Consider the following 20,476-nt stretch of genomic DNA (forward strand, 5'->3'; position numbering starts at 1 on the left):
AGTCTCACTCTGTCACCCAGGCTGGAGCGCAGTGGTGTAATCTCGACTCACTGCAACCTCCGCCTCCCTGTTTCAAGTGATTCTCCTGCCTCAGCCCCCCCGAGTAGCTGGGACTACAGGTGCCCACCACCATGCCCGGCTAATTTTTGTATTTTTAGTAGAGACAGGGTTTCCCCATATTGGCCAGGATGGTCTTGAACTCCTGACCTCAAGTGATCCGCCCGCCTCGGCCTCCCGAAGTGCTGGGAGTACAGCCCTGAGCCACCGCATGGCCACCTTTTCGCCTTCTATTCTCATTCAAATCTTCCCTGGGTCAAGGCCATCTCTCCCTCTGCCTCCTGTGTCTCAGAGGGTTCCAACCTTTCCCCAATTAAACCTTCAGCTCAGGGAGGGCAAGAACCACATCTGAATCATTCGTCTACATCTCCCCTTCAGTGTCCAGCCCTTGGTTCTGACGGATTCATGGTGGCCCCTCCTCCCACGCTGCTCTGGGAAGCTTTCTAAGGATACCTTGGGGATCCCGGCTGCAAGCAACAGCTGTTGTTCCATAAATGTCCATGAGAGGGCGCCCGTGGACAGCTCAAAAACCAGTTGAAGGTTTCAAGGGCCTGGTAGGGGTGGTATTTACCAGCTCCCTGGATGAATTATCCTTTTAAGTCTGGTTCAAGCTTGGGGCAGGACCCTCGAGAAGGGTCAACAATGTGGACTCTATTTTCACTTAGGCTTTGGGACATGGGTGCCTGAAGAGTCGGAACTACTAGTCTGCATCAAGTAGGAAGGGCTGGGGGTGTAAGTTGCTTAAGAAGTATCTGACCTTGAATCCTGGGGGCCCCTGTGCTCCAGGCAAGCCAGCCACACCTGGATTTCCTCTCTTCCCAGCAGGGCCCATGGGACCAGGGTCCCCATCGTCTCCCTGCTCCCCCTGTCAAGAAAACAGGCAAAGGTGGGTCTCTTGTGTTTCAGGAAATAGCCAAGAAAGCAGATGGCTTAACGCCTGGGTGAACCCTGGGTGTAGCGGGAGGAAGGGGCCACACTCCAGGATGAAGGTCAGACGGACGTGTGTGACGAGACTGGACCAGGAGGACAGGGGGAGCTGAGGACTGTGGGCTGGGGCGGGGGAGGGGAAAGGGCGGGATTGAGAGCGGGGAAGGGGCGGGATAGGAACTCTATCCACCAGTTAGGGGAGGAATGGAAGGACTTTCTGGGTGCTGGCATCCAGAAGAGACAGCGAAAGGTCCACACTTCCAGGTGCCAGGGGATCAGATGGTTGCCCACCCCAAGAAAACTTCTGGATGTGTTGGTTCTACCCATCCAAGTTTCTAAACCGGCTCCCCTGGCCCATGGCCTGGGGAAGTTCCCCTACACCTGGTCCCAAATGGATCCACCATCTGTTAACTCAAGCCCCTCACCTGCTGTCCCGCTTGCCCGTCCCTGCCAGGAAGCCCATCTGGTCCAGCGATGCCCTCGGGGCCCTGTCTTCCCACCACGCCCCGGGGCCCCGGCAGCCCCTGCAGGCCCTGGGGGTACATAAAAAGCTGGTGAGGGCGTTCGGTGTTGGGGGCAGGGTGGAGGGCGGTGGGGGTGTGTGTGGACGGGCAGGGAGGCTGGTGGAAACAGCAGCTACAGGCACTCACCTGGACACCCCTCCGGCCCGGGGCCCCTGCCTTGCCTTGCTTTCCCTTTGGCCCCTGAAAAATCAAGGGCCACATGATGAAGGCTGCCTGGTGGAGGTGCAGGACCCTAGGAGCTCTGGAAGGAGGGACTGAGAGGATTGTGGGCCCCTGAGTGAGCATGTGAGGCCACAGATGTGCCCAAGCACACTGGCCTGGAAGCCTGGGTCCAGGGCCAGCCTTGGAATGTTCAGGGTTGTCACTGAGCCTGCTCTGGGCCCTGGTGTCACCTCACGGGCATTGGCAATTTCCTGGGAGGAGCCAGAGGCCATGGGTCCATCTGATCATTTAGGGACCACATATCCCTGAGGAGTGTGGGTGAGGGGGTGCACCTGCGGGAGGGAAGGGCATTAAGAGAGCACTGGCCCAGCCTGGGGGCTGGGGGAATGCAGGGGTCCTGGGCCAGAGACAAGAATGGCTCCTCCTTGAACACCCTGTCTCCGCCTCTTCTTCCTCCAGACCCCCTTCACTGACTCCTCCCAGTTTTCTCTCTATAGTGTGATGTCGGGGAGAGAGAGGCCAGCCTCGGCTCCAGACTGCCCTGGGTTCAAGTCACTCTGGTTGGCCTCAGGCAGGTGGCTTCCCTCCTGGAGCCCTGTGAAATGGGGCTGATCGTCCCTCCTGGCTCAGGCTGTTTGAAGGGAGATGGGGTCATGGCCAAAAGCAGCCTGCTCCCTCAGCTCCTGGCGGGCCGCCCCTCCCTGCCCTGCCTCGCAGCCTCTGCAGCCTGCGTTCGGGTTGCTGTGTGACCCTGGGTCAGGCTTCCCCCCCGCCCGGGACTCAGTCTCCCCTGCTGAAGCCCCCGGCCTCTTACCTCTGCGCCTTTCGATCCTTTGGGTCCCGGCCGCCCCCGGGGTCCCGGATGCCCCTGCAAACCAAGGTGAGATGACGCAAGGCAGCCCCAGGATTCTCTCCCGGGGAGGGTGGCCAGTCTCCGCCTGGAGGGGGAGGGGTGGGGAGGGGTTTGGGGGTGCAGGTTCTAGGGGGTATCCCCAGGGTCAGGGCAGGAGAAACAGAAATGGCTGCTCCAGACCCTCCTGCAGGGAGGGTCCCTTTAAGCTTTAAGGGGCCCAGTTCTTTCCCACTGCTCCACCCCACTCAGGGCAGGAGGCAGGGATGGGACAGGAAGCAGCACTCACGGGTTGGCCCTGCTGGCCTGGCTTTCCACGGAGGCCCTGCACACCCTCCTGTCCCTGGAAGCCAGAGAGAGACAGGTGAGGGGGCCCATCCTCAGGGCACTGAGGGCAGCACAGAAGCCTGGGAAGTTCTCTTTCTTTCTAGAATCATGTCATCGCCCCTCTCCCCGTCATGCCTGATCTTGCCAGCAGGTAGGAGCTCCGATACTTACTGGGTATCCAGGGTCCCCAGGTTCCCCACGGTCTCCTCGATCACCCACAGGGCCCTGAATGACAAAGACAGCAGCAAAATTTGGCCCACCAGGTGCAGAGGATGCCAGCCCTGGCCCCTGATCAGCCCACCCCTCTCCATGCATCGGGAGGCTCAGGTTCCACCTAGGACGGCACATGGCCCAGGCGAGCGGGGGCTTACCGGATCTCCAGGCGGCCCAGGGGGCCCCTCAGCCTTGCCGTCCTCGCCCTGCTCCCCCTGTGGACACAGAACCAGCTTTAGGACAAACCGCCTGCTCCTGGGGAATGTGGGGAATTTCAGACAGAAAGGGCTTCGTCAGAGAAGTCCAGCCTGCTTAGGGTTACAGATCGGGACACAAACTAGAGAGGGAAGGGCAGGGGTGTCTGAGCTAGGCCTAGGGTGGTGTGGAAGCAGGACTGTGGAACACAGAACAGTGCTTTGTGCCCTCCATGCTGCTGGGCACGGCCCATCCCGATGCCCTTGAGCTGTAGGATTCTGCAGGAAGTCAGGGAGCTCAGACAGCTGGGTTCACATCCTGGCTTGCAAAGGACCAGCCACATGGTCCTGCAACATGCCCATTCCCGTCTCTGAGCTCCTCTCCTCGGCTGGGGAATAGGGAAGCAGAGTAGGGTGGGGTGAAGGGGACAGTGTGTGACGCCCATCAAGAAGTGGTGAGGACTCCATGGCATGAGGTTTGAAGCCTGCCATGGAGTAACACCAACTCCAGCAGCTGGCATGCATGGGCACTGCTCCAGGCCAGACACAGGCACTCGTGAAAATCTGCCCCGCAGCGCCATGAAGCAGATGCGGTTATTATCCCAATTTGCAGATGAGGACACTGAGGCTTGATGAGACGATGGGACCTGCTCAGAGTTCTTCACCCTCAATCCGAGAGTCCCTGTCTCTGATCCTTGCTGGGAGGAAGCAGCTTTAGGATGAACCTCCTACCCTCCAGGTGGCACTTGGCAGCTGGTCAGCACAGGGGCTGTGTCCATGAGACAGGTTCCTGTGTGCAGAGCAGGACGGGGGCACCTCCCAGTGCTATTCAGAGGACTCAGTGAGGAAAGGCAAGGAAGCACTCAGCAGGCAGCTGCCCGTGGAGCAGGCGCTCAGCAGATGGTGTTAAAATTGCCGTAGCCGGTAACAATAGTGGCAGTGAGACTGTGTCACATGGACATGGCCAGAGCCGGGGGCAGGGAGGCGGGGCAGAACTTAGAGCTGAGGTCCTCATGCCATGGCCACCCCAGGCCCTGGTCCACTCACAGGACAGGTGTAGATGCCACCTTTCAACTATAAGGAAGGTGTAAGTGAAACAGCAAATGGCAAAATCCCAGGGCTCAGAAGACTCCAGCCCCAAAAAGCTGGTGTCACTCTCCTGGGCACAGGGCCCAAGCCAGGCACCCCTGAGCCCCTTTGTTCAAAGGGACCGAAAGGAGCCAGAAGAGGCCGGGCACAGGCAAACCGTCCCTGGGGCGGGGCACATCCCTGGCTGGAGTCAGTTCTGAAGGCTGGCGGTGATCAGCCACCAGCCTGGGGCCTCTGTGATTCCTGTGGGTGGAGGCTGAAGGCTGGCAGGGAACTGGCCCGAGGCCTAGAACCAGCTGTACCCAGAGGGGTGGCCCAGTGAGTGGGGATTCCTTCTCCTGCCTGCCTGCTCTCTATGGGTCTTTGACCCAGTGCTCAGGTCCCACTGTGGGCGGAGGCAGTTGGACTTCGGGGCTTTGGGGAAGGGGCCTGCCTGTGTCGACCTAGCGAGTTCCATGTGCCAGGCACTTCATGAGGTTTCATCCGATCTGTGTGGCAACCTGTGCCGCTGGGACTACTGTCCACACTTAAAGATGGGAAACTGAGAGGAAGGAAGGTCTTAGCCAAGGCCACTCAGGCATCAGGGGGCGATCTGCGCCCAAAGCCAGCTGTACTGATCCCCCGCAAGGCAGATGTAGTTGGGGATGTGTTTTTTAGTGCCAGAAATCTGGTAGGACACTGTCCCTGCACTGTCCAAGTCCCGGAATCTCATCCCCTCACTCTGGCCACCAGCTTTGTCGTGAACTTACCCCCACAGTGAGTGGGGCTGGGAGGTTCAAGTTCAAGAGCATCTGGGTTCCTTGTCTTGGGTCTGCTTTTTTTTTTTTTTTTTTTTTTTGAGACAGAGTTTTGCTCGTTACCCAGGCTGGAGTGCAATGGCGCGATCTTGGCTCACCGCAACCTCCGCCTCCTGGGTTCAGGGCAATTCTTCCTGCCTCAGCCTCCTGAGTAGCTGGGATTACAGGCACGCACCATCATGCCCAGCTAATTTTTTGTATTTTTAGTAGAGACGGGGTTTCACCATGTTGACCAGGATGGTCTCGATCTCTTGACCTCGTGATCCACCCACCTCGGCCTCCCTTGGGTCTGCTTTTGGTTGGGGGAGCAGGGTCTGGCATCGGAAAGATGGGGTCTAAATCCTGGCCCTGCCACCCTCTTACTACAGCTCCTGGGCTAGTCTCTGAGCCTCGTGGGGACTCAGTTTCTCCACCTGTCTTGTAGAAATGATAGCTTTGCACTGAGGCTGTGATGAGGATGACGGGAGGAGTGGCAGGGAAAGAGGTCTGCATGTGGGCGTGTATTCGGTGGGTCTCCCCAGGACGCTGCTCTCGCCTTCCCAGCACCGTCCAGCTTGCGGGTGGCTGTTCCTTCCTGAGACCAGCTCTATATAGAGACCACTAAGCGTATTGTTGCTGCCCTCTAGCTCAAGGCCTGGAACATGCTAAGTCCTCCATAAACACTGCTGTAGAGCTGGAGGAATGGACTGATCTAATAATGCCTCCTAAGTCAGAAAAGACATCTAGCTGTCATACATGTGATGTCCTCCACCTTGGCCTCTCGTTCCCAAGGATCCCACCACTTGATGAGGCAATCAAGGCTCAGGGAATCCTGGGGACCCCCCCGCCCCGCCTCCACACAAGGCCCCTGCAGCCTTAGGGCAGATTTGGTATTAGATCCCATCCTCAGCAGCCACACGGACTGCTTCTAGAGCTGCAGATGGCCTGAGTGCAGGCCTTGGGACACCATGGCTTCCTTGTTTCCAAGTCTGTTTTAACCCCTTCTGTGCCAGCCCTGGCAGGCTGCGAGGGCCCAGGAGGGACCTGGGGTACTGAGTGGCACCTTCTGTGGCTTCCTGTGGAATCTGCTGGGGTGGATGCCCACTCTGATGGCTGAGCTGTCCTCCTCCGGCAGGAGGAAGGGGTCGGCCGGGCAGCACGCTGGGCCAGCTTGAGTCACCGACAGCGGGATTTAGTTAGTGGGGAGCTGACTCGGCAAAAGAAAGGAGTGCCGGGGAGGCAGGGGCTGAGGGGAGTGTTCCAGCTGAGCCAGCAGGGGAGGGGAGGAGGAGGAAAGACTGGAGGGACTCAGGCGATGAAGGTGGGACTCAGACACGTGGCTTCTGGGGCCAGCTCTGTTTTGCCCTGGACGTGACACAGCACCAGTACCTTGGAGCTTCTGGCACTCCCAGCCCTCCACAATCCCCACTGGCATGGCGGTGGAGGGGCCAGGGATCAGCGAGGACCATTCCAGCAATTCGTCTCCCCTACCGAATATGGAGCCAAGGAGTGGGGAATGAACACGCCTTGCCCTCTGCCTCGTGGCTCCTTCCTTGACCACTAACCACTGGGGTTCCTCGCTCTCCGTCCTAAGCCCTCTCCTGCTCGGCAGCCTCTCCCCACTCTCGCTGGGTGATCTCATTCATGGGCAAGGCTTCAATTCTCATGTCCACACAGATGATGGAGTCACAGCTTTAGTCATTACAAGATTGACGTCCATTTCTGCTTCTCGACTGTAAGCCCCGTGAGAGCAGGGAGTGCATGTTTTCGTTCCAGTGCTGTACGCAAAGATGACACCCAGCACACAGTGCTGAGCGTGGATCTGATGGCTCCTGCCTGCCGGGTGCGGTGGCAGTGACACCAGCCTCGGGTGCTGCAGGGGGTGAGCCCTCACAGGCTTCTCCAGCCATAGGTACCCCAGGAGCTTTCTCCTGCTGGCCCCGAAGCTGACCTCAGCCTCAGACACGGGTGCAGCTGTTTCCCCCAGAGCAAACACCCACCTTTTCGCCTTTTGGCCCAGGAGGTCCGAGGGGTCCCAAGATGCCTTTGTGTCCCTACAGGAAAACAAGAAGGAGGGAAGTGAGAATGAGAACTCAGGGAGGACAAAGGACTCAGACTCTGAGATGGGGACACTTGGCTGCGAAACTGGGTCCCAGCTCTGCCCCAGTGGGCTGTGTGGTTCTAAGTCTGTGCTTCTCTGGGTCCTGGCCTTCCAGATATGCCATGCTGGTCCCAGACATGCCCCAAAGGGGTGTTCCAGTTTGCATGGTTGGGGGCCCTGCCCACCCCACCCTGGAGCAGACCTGGGAGGGTTATCTCGGGAGAGCCAGCTTTGTCCTCCGAGCCAGGACCAGGGACAGGGACAAAATGCTGGCCTCAACAGACCTTCCCAGGCCTTGGCTAGGCCTGCAGGTGCAGACACCCCTGGGGCTCCTCGCAGCACCCCTCCAGGTCTCCCCTGTCTCGCCCGTTTTCCTCTCCCTCTCCTCCACTCCCTGCTGTATCTCTTCCAGATACCAGATCTAGAGCTGCAGAGAGCAGGGTGAGGATCCCACCTCTGCACTGACGCTGTCGCTCCTCGTGCATACTCTTTATCCTCCCGAGCCATGGTTTCCCCTTCTCAGTAGGCACCGTACCCCTCCGAGCCCTGATCTCCCCAGATGCGTAACCTGGGTTTGGCTCAGCCATGTCTAAGAAGGTGCCAGCCTGGATGCAAAAATGGTCCCTTCCCCAGACAGCAGCTAAGGCATGCAGAGTGCCCACCCCGGGCAGGAAATTCTCAGGAGGGCTTGGGGTGGTTCGTCCCAACCACACCTGTCCCATCCATGATCTTCTACCCCCACCAAAGCTCTGGGCCCAGGACTCCCCGGGGCAGGTGAGACCCCACATCTTCAGTGACCCAGGGACCAGCCTTCAGCTGGGAGGTGTTGGGCAGAGGCTGGCATGGGCCTGTGTCCCCGCCTGCAGGGAAGAGTTGGGGGCTGAGGGGAGGTGATATCTGCTTACATCATAACCAGCCAGTCCCGGTTCTCCTTGGGCCCCCATGCGTCCCGGAACACCCTACAAGAGGAGGAAACCCTCGTTGGTATGGAGTGTGGCTCTCATAGCGGGGACACAGGCAGTCTCCCCGACAGGCTCCAGCCCCGCTCTGCCCAGCAGCCTGGCACATCCACGCTGCCCATAACCAAGGTGTGTGAACAAGGCGGAAAGCCAGTGACATCACCGCTCCTCCCTGGAGCTCCCCATACCGCCCCAGCCCTCCTTCTCCCGGCTCCAGGGATTCAAGACAGCCGATTGCTAAATTTTCAGGACTTTTACAAGCCAGTGAAACAGAGCCATTATTAACAAATTTTATGGACTTCAATTAAGTTAATTTTATTAAAACAAAGATAGAGGATATTCAAAACTCATCTCCTAGCCATTTTACTACATTTTCCTCCTACCTATGCTAACGAGGTTATTCTGGTCTATTGCATCTGTGCGCATTGGTGGAAACACTGCCTAAGGGAGGGCTGCTGTGTAACTCCTCCCACTCTGCATTCAATGTCGGTGGCTTGAAATCAGCCATGGAGGAAGCCCTTACACCGCGGAAATGGGCAAATGCCACAAACCAGCCTGGTTGCTTATCCTTACACTCAGCCAGCTCAGAGCTGCTCTGCCACCCTCTCCCGCCTCCCTCCCTGGCTTCCCCTTGGGGTCTTCCTCTCCTGCAGGTATCAAACCCCTCTGGGCCCCTTCTTTCAGGGCAGCCCAGCAATGCCCTGGGACACCCTCGGAGTCATCCAAGGACCTGCAGCAGCATTGCCCTGTTCCTTCTGAATCTCTTTCCAGTGGGAAATCTCCTCGTTTGATAAAAACAGTCCTAAGAATCTGGTTCTTTCTCTTCTAATGCTAATAACAGGCTTATTAATTTGGGTCCAGAGATGGCTGTAGGGGACTCACACACCCTTTCAAATAGCAGGAATATTCAGTGTGGTGTATACAGTTCCAGAGGCACAGCTGCAGCTTTCTGCAGGTTACCAAAGGGATTCATGATTCAGAGAGGTGGCTGGGACAGTGAGCACCAGGTGTTCCATTAATAGTGGGGGTAGGTGATACCAGCACAGGGAAGCCTGGTGTTCCCCTTTCCTGCCCTTGGTCCCCTCTATTCCATGCATGACTGCCCCACTCCAGCCAGAGAGTCCTCACCGTTGGTCCCAGGCTGCCCCGGGACCCTTTAGGGCCTGGGGTGCCAGGGGGTCCGGGGTCTCCAGGGACGCCCATCTCACCCAGCTGTCCTTGGTAGCCCTTGGTGCCCTGCAACAGGAGAGACAAGCTGTCACTGGGACCCAGCAGGACGGAGGGGCTGGGGAGGGGAGGGATGTGGGGGAAAGACGTGGGCCCATCAAGGCAGGAGGGGGCACCTACCTTGGCTCCAGTGCGGCCCTTCTCGCCTTGCTTCCCTGATTTTCCTTCAGGACCCTGAGGGGAGACGGGGGAATCAGCAAGAGAAAGATGAGAGAAGAGAGGAAATCGAGGCAGATCCGCAAGGCGGCCAGACTGTCGACTCTGGAGGCAGACGGCCGGTTCCAAACCAATTCTGCCACTCAGTACCCGTGTGACCTTGAGCATGACCTAACTTCCTGGGCTCAGCATCCTCTGCTGTGTAGTGGGGACAGTGTCACAGAACTTAAGGATTCGACTTGGCGATGCGAGAACGTGCTCACAGCGAGGCCTGGCCTGTGGTCAGTGCAGGCGTGGATGCTTGGTGTGGCTTTGGCAGTTGCTGGCTTCGCTGCTGTCATGGTTACCGTTAGGCATCCAGGGGTGTCCTACGGGGAGCAGCGTTCTGCACGGAGCTCCCTCCAGTGCCAAGTACAATCCACCCTCCCAACGACCCTGAATGTGAGGCCCCAATAAGACCCACTTCCAGCTGAAGCAGCCAAGTTCCCAAAGACGGTGACTTCTGCCCAGGGTCCCAGCTGCACTGTGCAGGCCCTGATTCAATCCCAGCTGTGTCTGGCTCCATGCCCGCGGCCCTTCCCACTCCCTGGCTCATGGTGCCTATTGATGACACGAGGTGGCAGGAGAGGATTTATAAGTTCTTCCCTATCTCTGAGCTGTTTTGTGTCACTTGGGTACAATTCCTGTGGCCATGTCCCTCGAACAGGGCCTGCCTCTCAGGGAATGGGCTGAAGAAGCCTCCTCATAGTAGGGAATTGTGCTGGGAAGGTCACCTGCCTTCTCCCACTTACCTTGGGGTCCCCAGGCCATTCCCTCTGACAGACCACTGTGCCCCTAACCCACGGGGCTTCCCAAAGAGATGCTCTGGTCTGGCCTGGCCTGGCCTGGCCTGCCCTAACCTGCCCTGACCTGCCCTGACCTGCCCTGCCCTGCCCTGCCCTGGGGGGCAAATCCAGCTTTGTGTCCACAGTTGTCAGAGAAACTGCACAGCAAGGGTGAGTGAGTGTGTGCAAGTGTGCATGTGACAGTAACAGACACAGACAGAAAGAGAAGAGAGAGAATAAATCCTGGGCCGTACTCGGTCAAGAGGGAGGGAGTGGGGCTGGCAGCGTTTCTGGCCTGGAAAGGACTTCTTAACTGCAAGCCTCAAGGGAGCTAGAAAGAATGTCTATGCTCTTGGTAAGCACTACAGAGCTGCTTTGATGTAATCCCTCTGGTTGTGTTAACAGAGGCACCAGATGTAGAATGAAGGAGGTGATGTCCCATTTGGGAATAGGTATTGTACTTTAAGAAGAGGCATTGACTAATTGCGATAGAAGAGGGACTGGAAGAGGAGGTCCTAGAGGAACAAGGAAACATCTGGACCAACCCAGAGGACTTGGTTCCTGTCTACAGATTTCTGCAGCTGTTCTTGGGCAGGGCCAGCCATGTTCTCTAGGGTAGCCAGCACATGAAAATTACGGGCGGTTGGCTTTGATTCAGCACAAGGGAGAGATATCTGCTCTAAAGACATAATGCGGCATCAGTTATGATGCCAGAGAAGATGACGCTGTCCCAAAGGAAAACACCAGGCAGACCATCCTGTGGCCCTCAGAAGGCCAGGAACACTGGCTCGGGAAGGACCCTGGCACAGACTGCCTGCACCCCGATGTCTGAGTCTACATGTGTCCCTGGACAAGTCCTGCTCTTTCCCTGAACCTCAGTTTCCCCACCTCTAATATGGGACTAGCCCTGTGGCCTCCACATACGGCTATTGAACTAGCCACATACGGCTACTGAACACGTGAAATGTGGCTACTATGACTGAGTAACTGAATTCTTAATATTATTTAACTTTAATTAATTTAATTACAGTTGACTTACACCTGTAAACCCAGCACTTTGGGAGGCCGAGGTGGGTGGATCACTTGAGGCCAGGAGTTCAAGACCAGCCTGGCCAGCATGGTGAAACCCTGTCTCTACTAAAAATACAAAAATCAGCCAGATGTGGTGGTGCATGCCTGTAATCCCAGCTACTCAGGAATGCCAAGGGATGAGAATTTCTTGAACCCGGGAGGTGGAGGTTACAGTGAGCTGAGATCACACCAATGCACTTCAGCCTGGGCGACAGAGCGAGACTCCGTTTCAAACAAACAAACAAAAACATTAAACGTCGACACCCAATTATGTTGCTACAAAATTTGTTTGGAGTAACTTGGGTATATAAACCTACATTTTCAACTGTAAATTTTATGAAATCTAAATACAGATCAAGTATTGCCAGTGAAAATTCACATTTGAGATGTGCTATGAATATATACTATACACTATATTTCAAAGACTTACTACAAAAAGAATGCTAAATATCTTATTAATGGTTTTTATATTGCTTATACTTTGAAATGATATTTTGGCTCTATTGGACTAAATAAACTATATTGTTAAAATTAAATCCTTTTTTTTAAATTTGAAACAAGGTCTTGCTCTGTTTCCTAGATTGGGAAACAGTGGCTCGATCTCAGCTCACTGCAGCTTCAACCTCTGGGGCTCCAGTGATCCTCCCACCTCAGCCTTCCAAGTAGCCAAGACTACAGGCGTGCGCCACCATGCCCAGCTAACTCTTTAATTTAACTTAATTTTTATAGAAACAAGGCCTTGCCCAGGCTGGTCTGACACTTTTAGGGTCAAACAACCCTTCCACCTCAGCCGCCTAAAGTGCTGGAACTGCAGGCATTGGCCACCACACTGGCCTTTAAAATTAATTGTACCTGTTTCTTTTCGCCTTTTTTTTTCTTTTTTTTTTGAGATGGAGTTTCGCTCTTGTTACCCAGGCTGGAGTGCAATGGCGCGATCTCGGCTCACCGCAACCTCCTCCTCCTGGGTTCAGGCAATTCTCCTGCCTCAGCCTCCTGAGTAGCTGGGACTACAGGCACGCGCCACCATGCCCAGCTAATTTTTTTGTATTTTTAGTAGAGATGGGGTTTCATCGTGTTGACCAGTATGGTCTCGATCTCTTGACCTCGTGATCCACCCGCCTCAGCCTCCCAAAGTGCTGGGATTATAGGCGTGAGCCACCACGCCCGGCCTCTTTTCGCCTTTTTTAAAGGTGGCTACTAGAAAATTTAAAAGAAGTGGCTTGTATGTAGCTTGTATCTCGTTTCTACTGAACAGCAAAATCTCCAGCTCCTCCAGTGATAAAACATCAACAATCCCTACAGCTCTCATGCTACATAAATGTTCATTCAATTCTCACCAGTGTTTGGAGGAAGGGATTATTTATCCCATTTTGGAGCGAAAGGAACTGAGGTTCAGTGACAGGAAGCCCGCTGTGGGTCTCCCAGCCAGGTCAGAAGTGAGATGCAGCTCCTCCATTTCTGGGGCACCTCTCTTTCAGGCTGATCTTGGTCGGGCAATGGCAAAGCCACGTTACAGTGACTGGTGAGATTTGCCAGTGCACTGAGGTGACTGCAACAGCTGCTGATCCCTTGCAGAAGTCAAGATGAATCAGTGCTGAAGAATCCAGTACAGGGGCAGGGAGACGGAAGGCTGCGTCTCCCCCAGGACAGGGCGCCACTTGCTGGGACAGGCCCTCTCCAGCTGAGAGCCTCCAGTGGGTGAGGCCGTGGGCCCGGAACGAAGATTGCTGCTGGGCCCCATCCATATAGATGCATTTCTGGAAAGGCCCCCATTGCTCATAAAATTCTATTTTTAAATACTCAACTGTTTCCAGGCCACAGAGTGGGAGGTATTTATCCTGATGCCAAAGAGACTCAAGTAAGGCCCCTCACTGCCTTATCACTTGGCACACACTCGGTCTGGCCCCGGAGACTCTCTTTGCAATCCCAGCATATGGGATAATGAGAGTGATGGCAAAATATTGACATTAACGCAGCTACCACCATCACACCACTATTACCATTGTAATCACCATCATCATCACCACCACCCATACCACTATCACCACATTTCATCCCTCCCATACCACTGCCGTGACCACCACCATCACTTCCCCGCCATCACCACCATCACCACTGCCCATCATCACCACCACTGCCACCATCCTTAGTCTCACCACTACCACCACCACTGCCCCATCATCATCATCACCACCATTATCACCATCACTACCACCAACAACACTACCCCTGCCATCATCACCACCACTGCCACTATCATTAGTACCACCACCACCATCACTGCCCCATCATCATCACCAACACCACCACCAACACCACTACCAACCACCACCATCACCCGAACCTCCACTCCACTCCCACCCCCACTATTACCATCACCACCAGCACCCAGCACCACCATCATCACCTCATCACAACCACCACTACTGCTCCCTCTACCACCATCATCGCCCCCACCATCTTCATCATCATCATCACCATCACCACCATCACCATCATTATCATCATCGTCACCACCACTACCATTGCTGCTGCCCCCACCCGCTCCATCCACTCACCATCATCACCAGCCTCTAGTCACTTTCTCCTCGAAATTTATAAAGACAATATTTTATATTTCTGGTGCATTTTATAAAGTGCTTTCCTATCCTAAGTTTAACTTATTCTTCATAGATAAGACAACCAAGGCTCAGAGAGGGGCAGTGATTTGCCCAAAGTCACACGAAGAGTGGGCTGCTTGAGCCAGAAGCTCAAGTTCAACCTCAGGACTCTGGCGCCAAGGCTATTTCTGCCACGTGTTGCTGCCCATTCCACAGCCATGATACTCAACACTCACTAAAAAAGGGTCCCTAGAATGCTGGAACTCAAAGTGATCTTAGCACACATTCCTTCCAAATCCTCCAAGGGCAAGACCAGAGAGGGCAAGGGACGAGTGAAAAGTCACAGACCAGGTTCCTGATGCAGAATCAGGGCTGGGCCCCTCCTGCTAAATTCCCCTTGGCCCACTTCCCCGCTGCTGAGTCAAGCCCGGGGGAAGCCTCCTGGCTGACTCAGCGCCCTTGTATTTATTCTTCCCTGGTTTGGTGAGTTCATTCTGTTGCAGCTGTTCGGGGGATTGGCACTTCAGTGCTATTTTTAGGAAACAAATATTTTCCCACCACCATAGTTTGTTGCAGTCTCATTTGGATCTGTCCTAGGTGAGTCATATAAACACTTCATGGGGAAAAAACAGCATTGAGAGCAGGCCTGATTCAAACTGAATCCAACTGGGTTGCTTTGCCTAGGTAACGACATCGACCTCTCAGCTTGAGGGATGAAGAGCGAAATGGACAGCCCAGGGAGCCTGGGCTGGCAGCAGAGGCACGAGTTCTCCGGTTGGCTCAAGGTAGATGCCAGCAGGCTTGTGCATTTGGGCACCTTGCCTGCCAGGCCACCTAATCCAGGGGTCCCAAGCAGTTCCACTGAACTGACCCAGCACTGCTGGGTCACACAAACCCTGCTCACCTGTACAAGACTACCACTGCCCCCCACTACCAAGTCAAGTTCCGAGTCATCAGTCCAGTATTTGAGTCACTCAAAAATCAACCTTTCACCTACCTCCAGCCTCATCCTCACAGCCCCACAGCCAAGCCTCAGATTCCAAGCCTGCCATAGCAGAGGGGCAGTGTGTGGAGAGTCACGCAGGCCTAAGTTCCAATTCTAGTTTTGCCATTTCTCACTGCCTGAGCCTGGGACATTTCCTTCACTGCTCCGATTTTCCCAGTCCTCAGGGGTTGCTGTCAGTATCAAAGAGGGAAGCTTCGGGAAAGCACTGGGCAACTTGTCTATCTACACACATTCAAACAGGAGAATTCTGCTCCCTTCCTTACTGGCTTCTACATCCCCCACGTTAGAGATGGTTTACCTCTTCCATCTCAGGGGACCTGGCCCACGGAAGATGCTTGTGAGGGTTTGTGGACTAAGTGCATTTCTGTTAGGGTGGGAGAGCAGAGCTGCTCTGTCTTCTCAATCAACAGACTTTGGTCACCTCTTATGTGTCAGCCACTGCTTTTTGTTCTTTTTTTTTTTTTTGAGACAGAGTCTTGTTCTGTCACCCAGGCTGGAGTAGAGTGGTGCAATCTTGGCTCATTGCAACCCCCGCCTCCCGGGTTCAAATGATTCTTCTGCCTCAGCCTCCTGAGTAACTGAGACTATAGGCATGCGCCACCATGCCTGACTAATTTTTATATTTTTAGTAGAGACGGGGTTTCACCATGTTGGCCAGGCTGGTCTCGAACTCATGACCTCAAGTGATCCGCTTGCCTTGGTCTCCCAAAGTGCTGGGATTACAGATGTGAGCCACGGCACCTGGCTGAGGCACTGTTAAAGATGTAAATGAAAACCAGAAAAGGTCCTGGCCTTCATGGGGTCAAGACATACACTGAAGGTTACACATGCCCCTTGGGGGCTCAGGGCCCAGCCTGGGGGTCAGGGATGGCTTTTTGGAGCAGGTGATGTCTATGGTAATACCTGAAGGTCAAATAGAACTTAAGAAGGTGACAGGGGAGCGAGGAAGGGAGCGTGTCCTAGGTAGAGCACGTGCAAAGGCCCAGGGGTAAGGCCCACAGCTTGTCCAAGGAACTTAAAAAAGTTCAGTGTGGCTGGATATGGGGGATGGTCGAGATGAGGTCGGTAGGGGCCAGGTTTATAAGGGCAGGGTGAGGGAGGATAATGAATAGACATTGTTATGCAGAGCCATGGAGCATAAAGCAGGGAGGGGACATGGTCAGACTGGTTCTCTGGCAAACTACTAGGTGGAGAAAGGACCACAGCAGAAGATCCTTCAGTGGCTCTACCGGAAGGCCTCCCACCCAGGTGCCTGCACAGGCATGAGTGTTCAGGGTACCCCAGAGCCCCAGGCGCTGCAAGCAACCAGCACACTCACCCGGACACCAGTGACGCCAGGGGGGCCGGGGGGCCCATCCTCACCCATCAGCCCTTCCTGGCCTTTCTCGCCATGTTCTCCATCAGGCCCTGGGTCTCCCCTGTCCCCCTGGGTGGCAAGGCATGAGGAGGGGAGAAAGAGAGAGAATAAGTTAGTTACCAAGTCCATCAGAGGCCCCAGACCTCAGGGCTCCATTCAGGCGTCCACAGCCACTGGCCCCTAGATTCCCCTGACAGTTCCCTCTGCTGCCAAAAAGGCAGGCTGCCGAGGCTCAGCTGCCCAGCCCAGGGTAGCTCTAAGCTTGCACAGGATGCATCTCAAACGTGGAGGTTCCTACATGTCACTGCCTGGGCCTGGGCGAGGAAGGACAGAGTGACTCACAGATAAGCCAGGGTCCTCACTGCACCCACCCCACGGAGTTCACAGGAAGGGGTCAGTTTCTTCCCAATTTAGACACATCAGGAGAACAAGAGTCTTATGAAGTTGATTTTTTCTTTTCTTTCTTTTTTTTTGGGGGGGGGGGACAGTCTCAGTCTCTCTCCCAGGCTGGAGTGCAGTGGTGCAATCATAGCCCACTGCAGCCTTGACCTCCTGGGCTCAAGCAATCCTCCAGCCTCAGCCTCCCAAGTAGCTGGGACTACAAGCATGTGCCACCATGCCCAGCTAATTAAATTTTTTTTTTTTTTTTTTTTTTAGAAATGGGGTCTTACTCCAAAAGAGCTTGAGCCCAGGAGGTGGAGACCATTGCCCAGGCTGATATCCAACTGCTGGGCTCAAGCAATCCTCCCACCTTAGCTTCCCAAAGTGCTGGGATTACAGGTGTGAGCCACTGCACCTAGTGGAAAGAAATTTTCATCAAGAAAGAAAATTCACCCAATTCTCCCTCTCAGAGCCACTCTTTCCATTTTTCTGAGTTGCATTTTCAATCCTTGATGACACAAAAACAGTGAATAATAATAATAATAATAAATGGTAGGTAACAGTTTGGATGGTATGTACCAGGCTCAGGGCCATGAAGCCACTGTCCCCAGGCAATGAATCAGGCCTGAGTGTTCAGGGTACCCTTAGTGAGCAGTAAACTAAGCTCTAAAGGCATAATCCCACTGGACCGCCGGTCTCTATCTTTGTAATGGTTACTGCTTTGCTCTATGGTGAACGGGGCCTCCCACTGCTCTGCGCTCTGCACGGCAATCATTCTTACTGGCTGCAGAATACTTTTCTCTGGGGAGTAGATGGAGCTAGCATTTAAATACACTAACCATGTCGGGACCATATTCTGGGTTCTTTAACATCTATTCACTGACTTAATCCCCACAAAAGCCTTCCAAGGCTGGTCCTCTTTTAGTCCCATTTTACAGATGAGGAAACTGAGGCAGAGCTAAATCAAGTCATCTGGCTCAAAGGCCCACAGCTTGCTAGCAGTGGAGCTGGACTTTAAAGCAGGAGCCTGAGGATGCCCTCTTTACAGTTATAGGGCTGTAACCAAGGTCTTCTCAGGACTTTGGGCCTTTGGGGCACCTGAGGTTATTTCCTTGGAAAGGCAGCCCTTGGCATGGGATTTTTTTTTTTTTTTTTTTTGAGACAGATTTCATTCTGTCACCCTTGCTGGAGTGCAGTGGCATGATCTCAGATCACTGCAATCTCTACCTCCCATGTTCAAGCGATTCTCCGGCTTTGGCCTCCCTGCTAGCTGGGATTACAGGTACACACCACAATGCCTGGCTTATTTTTGTACTTTTAGTAGAGACAGGGCTTCACCACATTGGCTAGGCTGGTCTCAAACTCCTGACCTCAGATTATCCACCCACGTCGGCTTCCCAAACTAATGAGATTACAGGCATGAGCCACGGTGCCCAGCTGGCGTGGGCTTTTCATGGTTTTGAAGCAACCAGCGTCACTCTAAACCTGCCTTATCTCATTGCAGTAATCTTTGTGTACTCCTAGGGAGATTGGGGGCAGGTGGGGTTCCAGGATGGGGTGGGCAGGATTCCAGGATGGGGCATGGGCTGTCACCCTCATCACCGTGAGCAGAGCTGGTGTGAGGAGTGCCGAATGGGCATGGACGCTGCCCCTCAGAAGGTCGTCTCCATCGGGGCTACCAGGCCTAGGGCCCGTGGTCAGTCTGCACTGGCTTAGCTGTGACTGTTCAGGGAGATCCATGGGACAGGACATGAAGTCACAGGTACGATGAAGGGATGGGCTGGGGGAGCAGGCTTGGAAAACATCATGTGTCTACCAGTTTTGTCCTCCAGTGCCAGGCTTTACGAGGGACTCATAAACTGGTGTGCATCCAGAGGAGAGAGAGTACAGGAAGCGGAGGGCATGAAGCTGGAGCCTGGGGCTTGGCCTGGCGCAGGAGAGAGGCTTGAGAGAGTGACTCATTCTTGCTCATTGCTGCAACCTGGGCCTGCGGGGGCCTGGGTGCCGGGGCAGGAGATGGGTGTGAGGGAGTTGCTCGGGCAGTTTCTAGCTCGGTCGGGCAGATTTTCCAAGGGAGCGGTCCAGAGATGGCACAGATAAAGGCAGGAGACTCCGAGCTGAGGTGTAGGCCAGTGCAGAGCAGATCTGGGCAGAAGGCTGTTCTCTCAGGTCCCTTCCCGCTGAGAGTCTCAGCTTCTAAGCACAGCCTGGCATGAAGACAGGGGCTGGCCCCGATGACTCTCCTGCAGACTCCCCTGGCTCTGGGATTCCATTTCTGGCTTGTCGTCCTGGCCACCTGTTCTCTTAACTCTCAGAGGCAGGCAGCCTGCACCAGGTGGCTGGTCGGGTTTTCAGCAAAGGGCTCTCACCTGGGCTCTGCATAAGACCACCCTCCAGGGACTAACCGGACCCCTGGGGTGCACGTCCTTGGGAATTCCATACAGAACAGGCTCTGGGGGTTCTTGGAGATGCCCTAAATCCTCAGCCATCTGCCAGTGCTCAGCGTAACCCTCTCCATTTACAGATGGGAAAACTGAGGTGCAGAGAGAGGCGAGAACTCCCTAATACCACAGAGTAAGTCAGTGCTGTGTGAACCTGGGGTTCTGGCTCCTTCTGATTCCAAGGTTCTCTGCTCAGGGGACGATGCCTCCCTTACCCCTGGGGTTATGCTGCCTAAGTTCACATCTTGCTACCGTTCCTAAATAGCTGTGTGATCCTGGACAAATTTTCTCATTTGTAAAATAAGGATCAAAGAATTATTGCAAGGACTGAAAGAGATAAACCATGTAAATAGCTTAGCGGCGTGTCTGGCACGTGAGAGCTGGATAAAAGCTAACTATTATTGGTCATTGCCACCATCGCCAGCATCAGCTAGACATCAGCAAAGAGATAACAGGCACAAAAGCACTCTATAAAGTGCTGTGCACATTCAAGATGCAGTTTTCACCATGAGGTGATTCCTGGACAAATACCTTAAGAAAACGGGTATCTCCTGGGATTCATGTAAAGACCGGGGACGATGCTATTCATCTGAGCACATGCACTCAGGAGAACTGGCTTTGAAGGGAGGGAAAGAGGATGAAGCCAGGGTCAAGAAGCCGTGAAAGGTGGAGGGAGAAGACTGGGAGGCACCCAGCCTGGAAGACCCCCTCTCGCCCCCCTTGGTGGGCATTCCAAGAAGAAAGGTGGCTGCCCAGAGTGGAGTGAGAAGGCTGCTGCTTTGTGCCTCAGTTTCCTCATCTGTCTAGTGGGGATGGTAACATATCAAGCTTGGGAGAGTTGCTGGGAAGAGTAATTATTAAATGGGTTAATTCACACACAGCGCTTTGGGTGGGTGGCACTGGGCACGGGGCAAGTGCCCAAAGCACTTTAGCCATGACCTTCATCAGCATTACCACCCAGTGTAGTGGGCACTGGCAAAGGATGTGGCGGGGCTGTCAAATGCTCCCGGTCTTGGGACCTGGCTACACCCTGGGATGCTTCAGGGTTGGGGGTGAGGAGGCAGGCAGATGATAGGGGGCGCTCTCGCTCTTGCAAGAAAACATGAGGAGTCAGCAGGGGCCGGTCACCAAGGCACCCTGGGAGGCTGTGCGGAGGGGCCGCTGAGGGTGGGTGGAGGCCTGGGGATGGGGAAATTGAGTTTCAGGGGGTTGCTTCTCTGAGGTCACCTGGAGA

General features: G+C 54.7%; 1 protein-coding gene across 1 annotated transcript in view; it reads right to left on the bottom strand.

Moving 5' to 3' along the window:
• COL27A1 (collagen type XXVII alpha 1 chain) overlaps positions 1-20,476 on the bottom strand; it is a 155,383-nt gene that overhangs the window by 21,091 nt on the left and 113,816 nt on the right. The window contains exons 38-49 of the mRNA XM_064376659.1: positions 16,382-16,489; positions 9,527-9,580; positions 9,308-9,415; positions 8,126-8,179; positions 7,120-7,173; positions 3,219-3,275; positions 3,019-3,072; positions 2,810-2,863; positions 2,485-2,538; positions 1,635-1,688; positions 1,410-1,517; positions 815-922 (exon numbers count right to left, since the gene is read on the bottom strand). Coding sequence (XP_064232729.1) covers positions 815-922; positions 1,410-1,517; positions 1,635-1,688; positions 2,485-2,538; positions 2,810-2,863; positions 3,019-3,072; positions 3,219-3,275; positions 7,120-7,173; positions 8,126-8,179; positions 9,308-9,415; positions 9,527-9,580; positions 16,382-16,489 — 867 coding nt within the window. The remainder of the gene's footprint in view (positions 1-814; positions 923-1,409; positions 1,518-1,634; positions 1,689-2,484; positions 2,539-2,809; positions 2,864-3,018; positions 3,073-3,218; positions 3,276-7,119; positions 7,174-8,125; positions 8,180-9,307; positions 9,416-9,526; positions 9,581-16,381; positions 16,490-20,476) is intronic.

The sequence above is a fragment of the Aotus nancymaae genome, unplaced genomic scaffold (assembly GCF_030222135.1).
Source record: "Aotus nancymaae isolate 86718 unplaced genomic scaffold, 86718_ANA_hifiasm-v0.15.2.pri h1tg000003l, whole genome shotgun sequence".
Classification (NCBI taxonomy): domain Eukaryota; kingdom Metazoa; phylum Chordata; class Mammalia; order Primates; family Aotidae; genus Aotus; species Aotus nancymaae.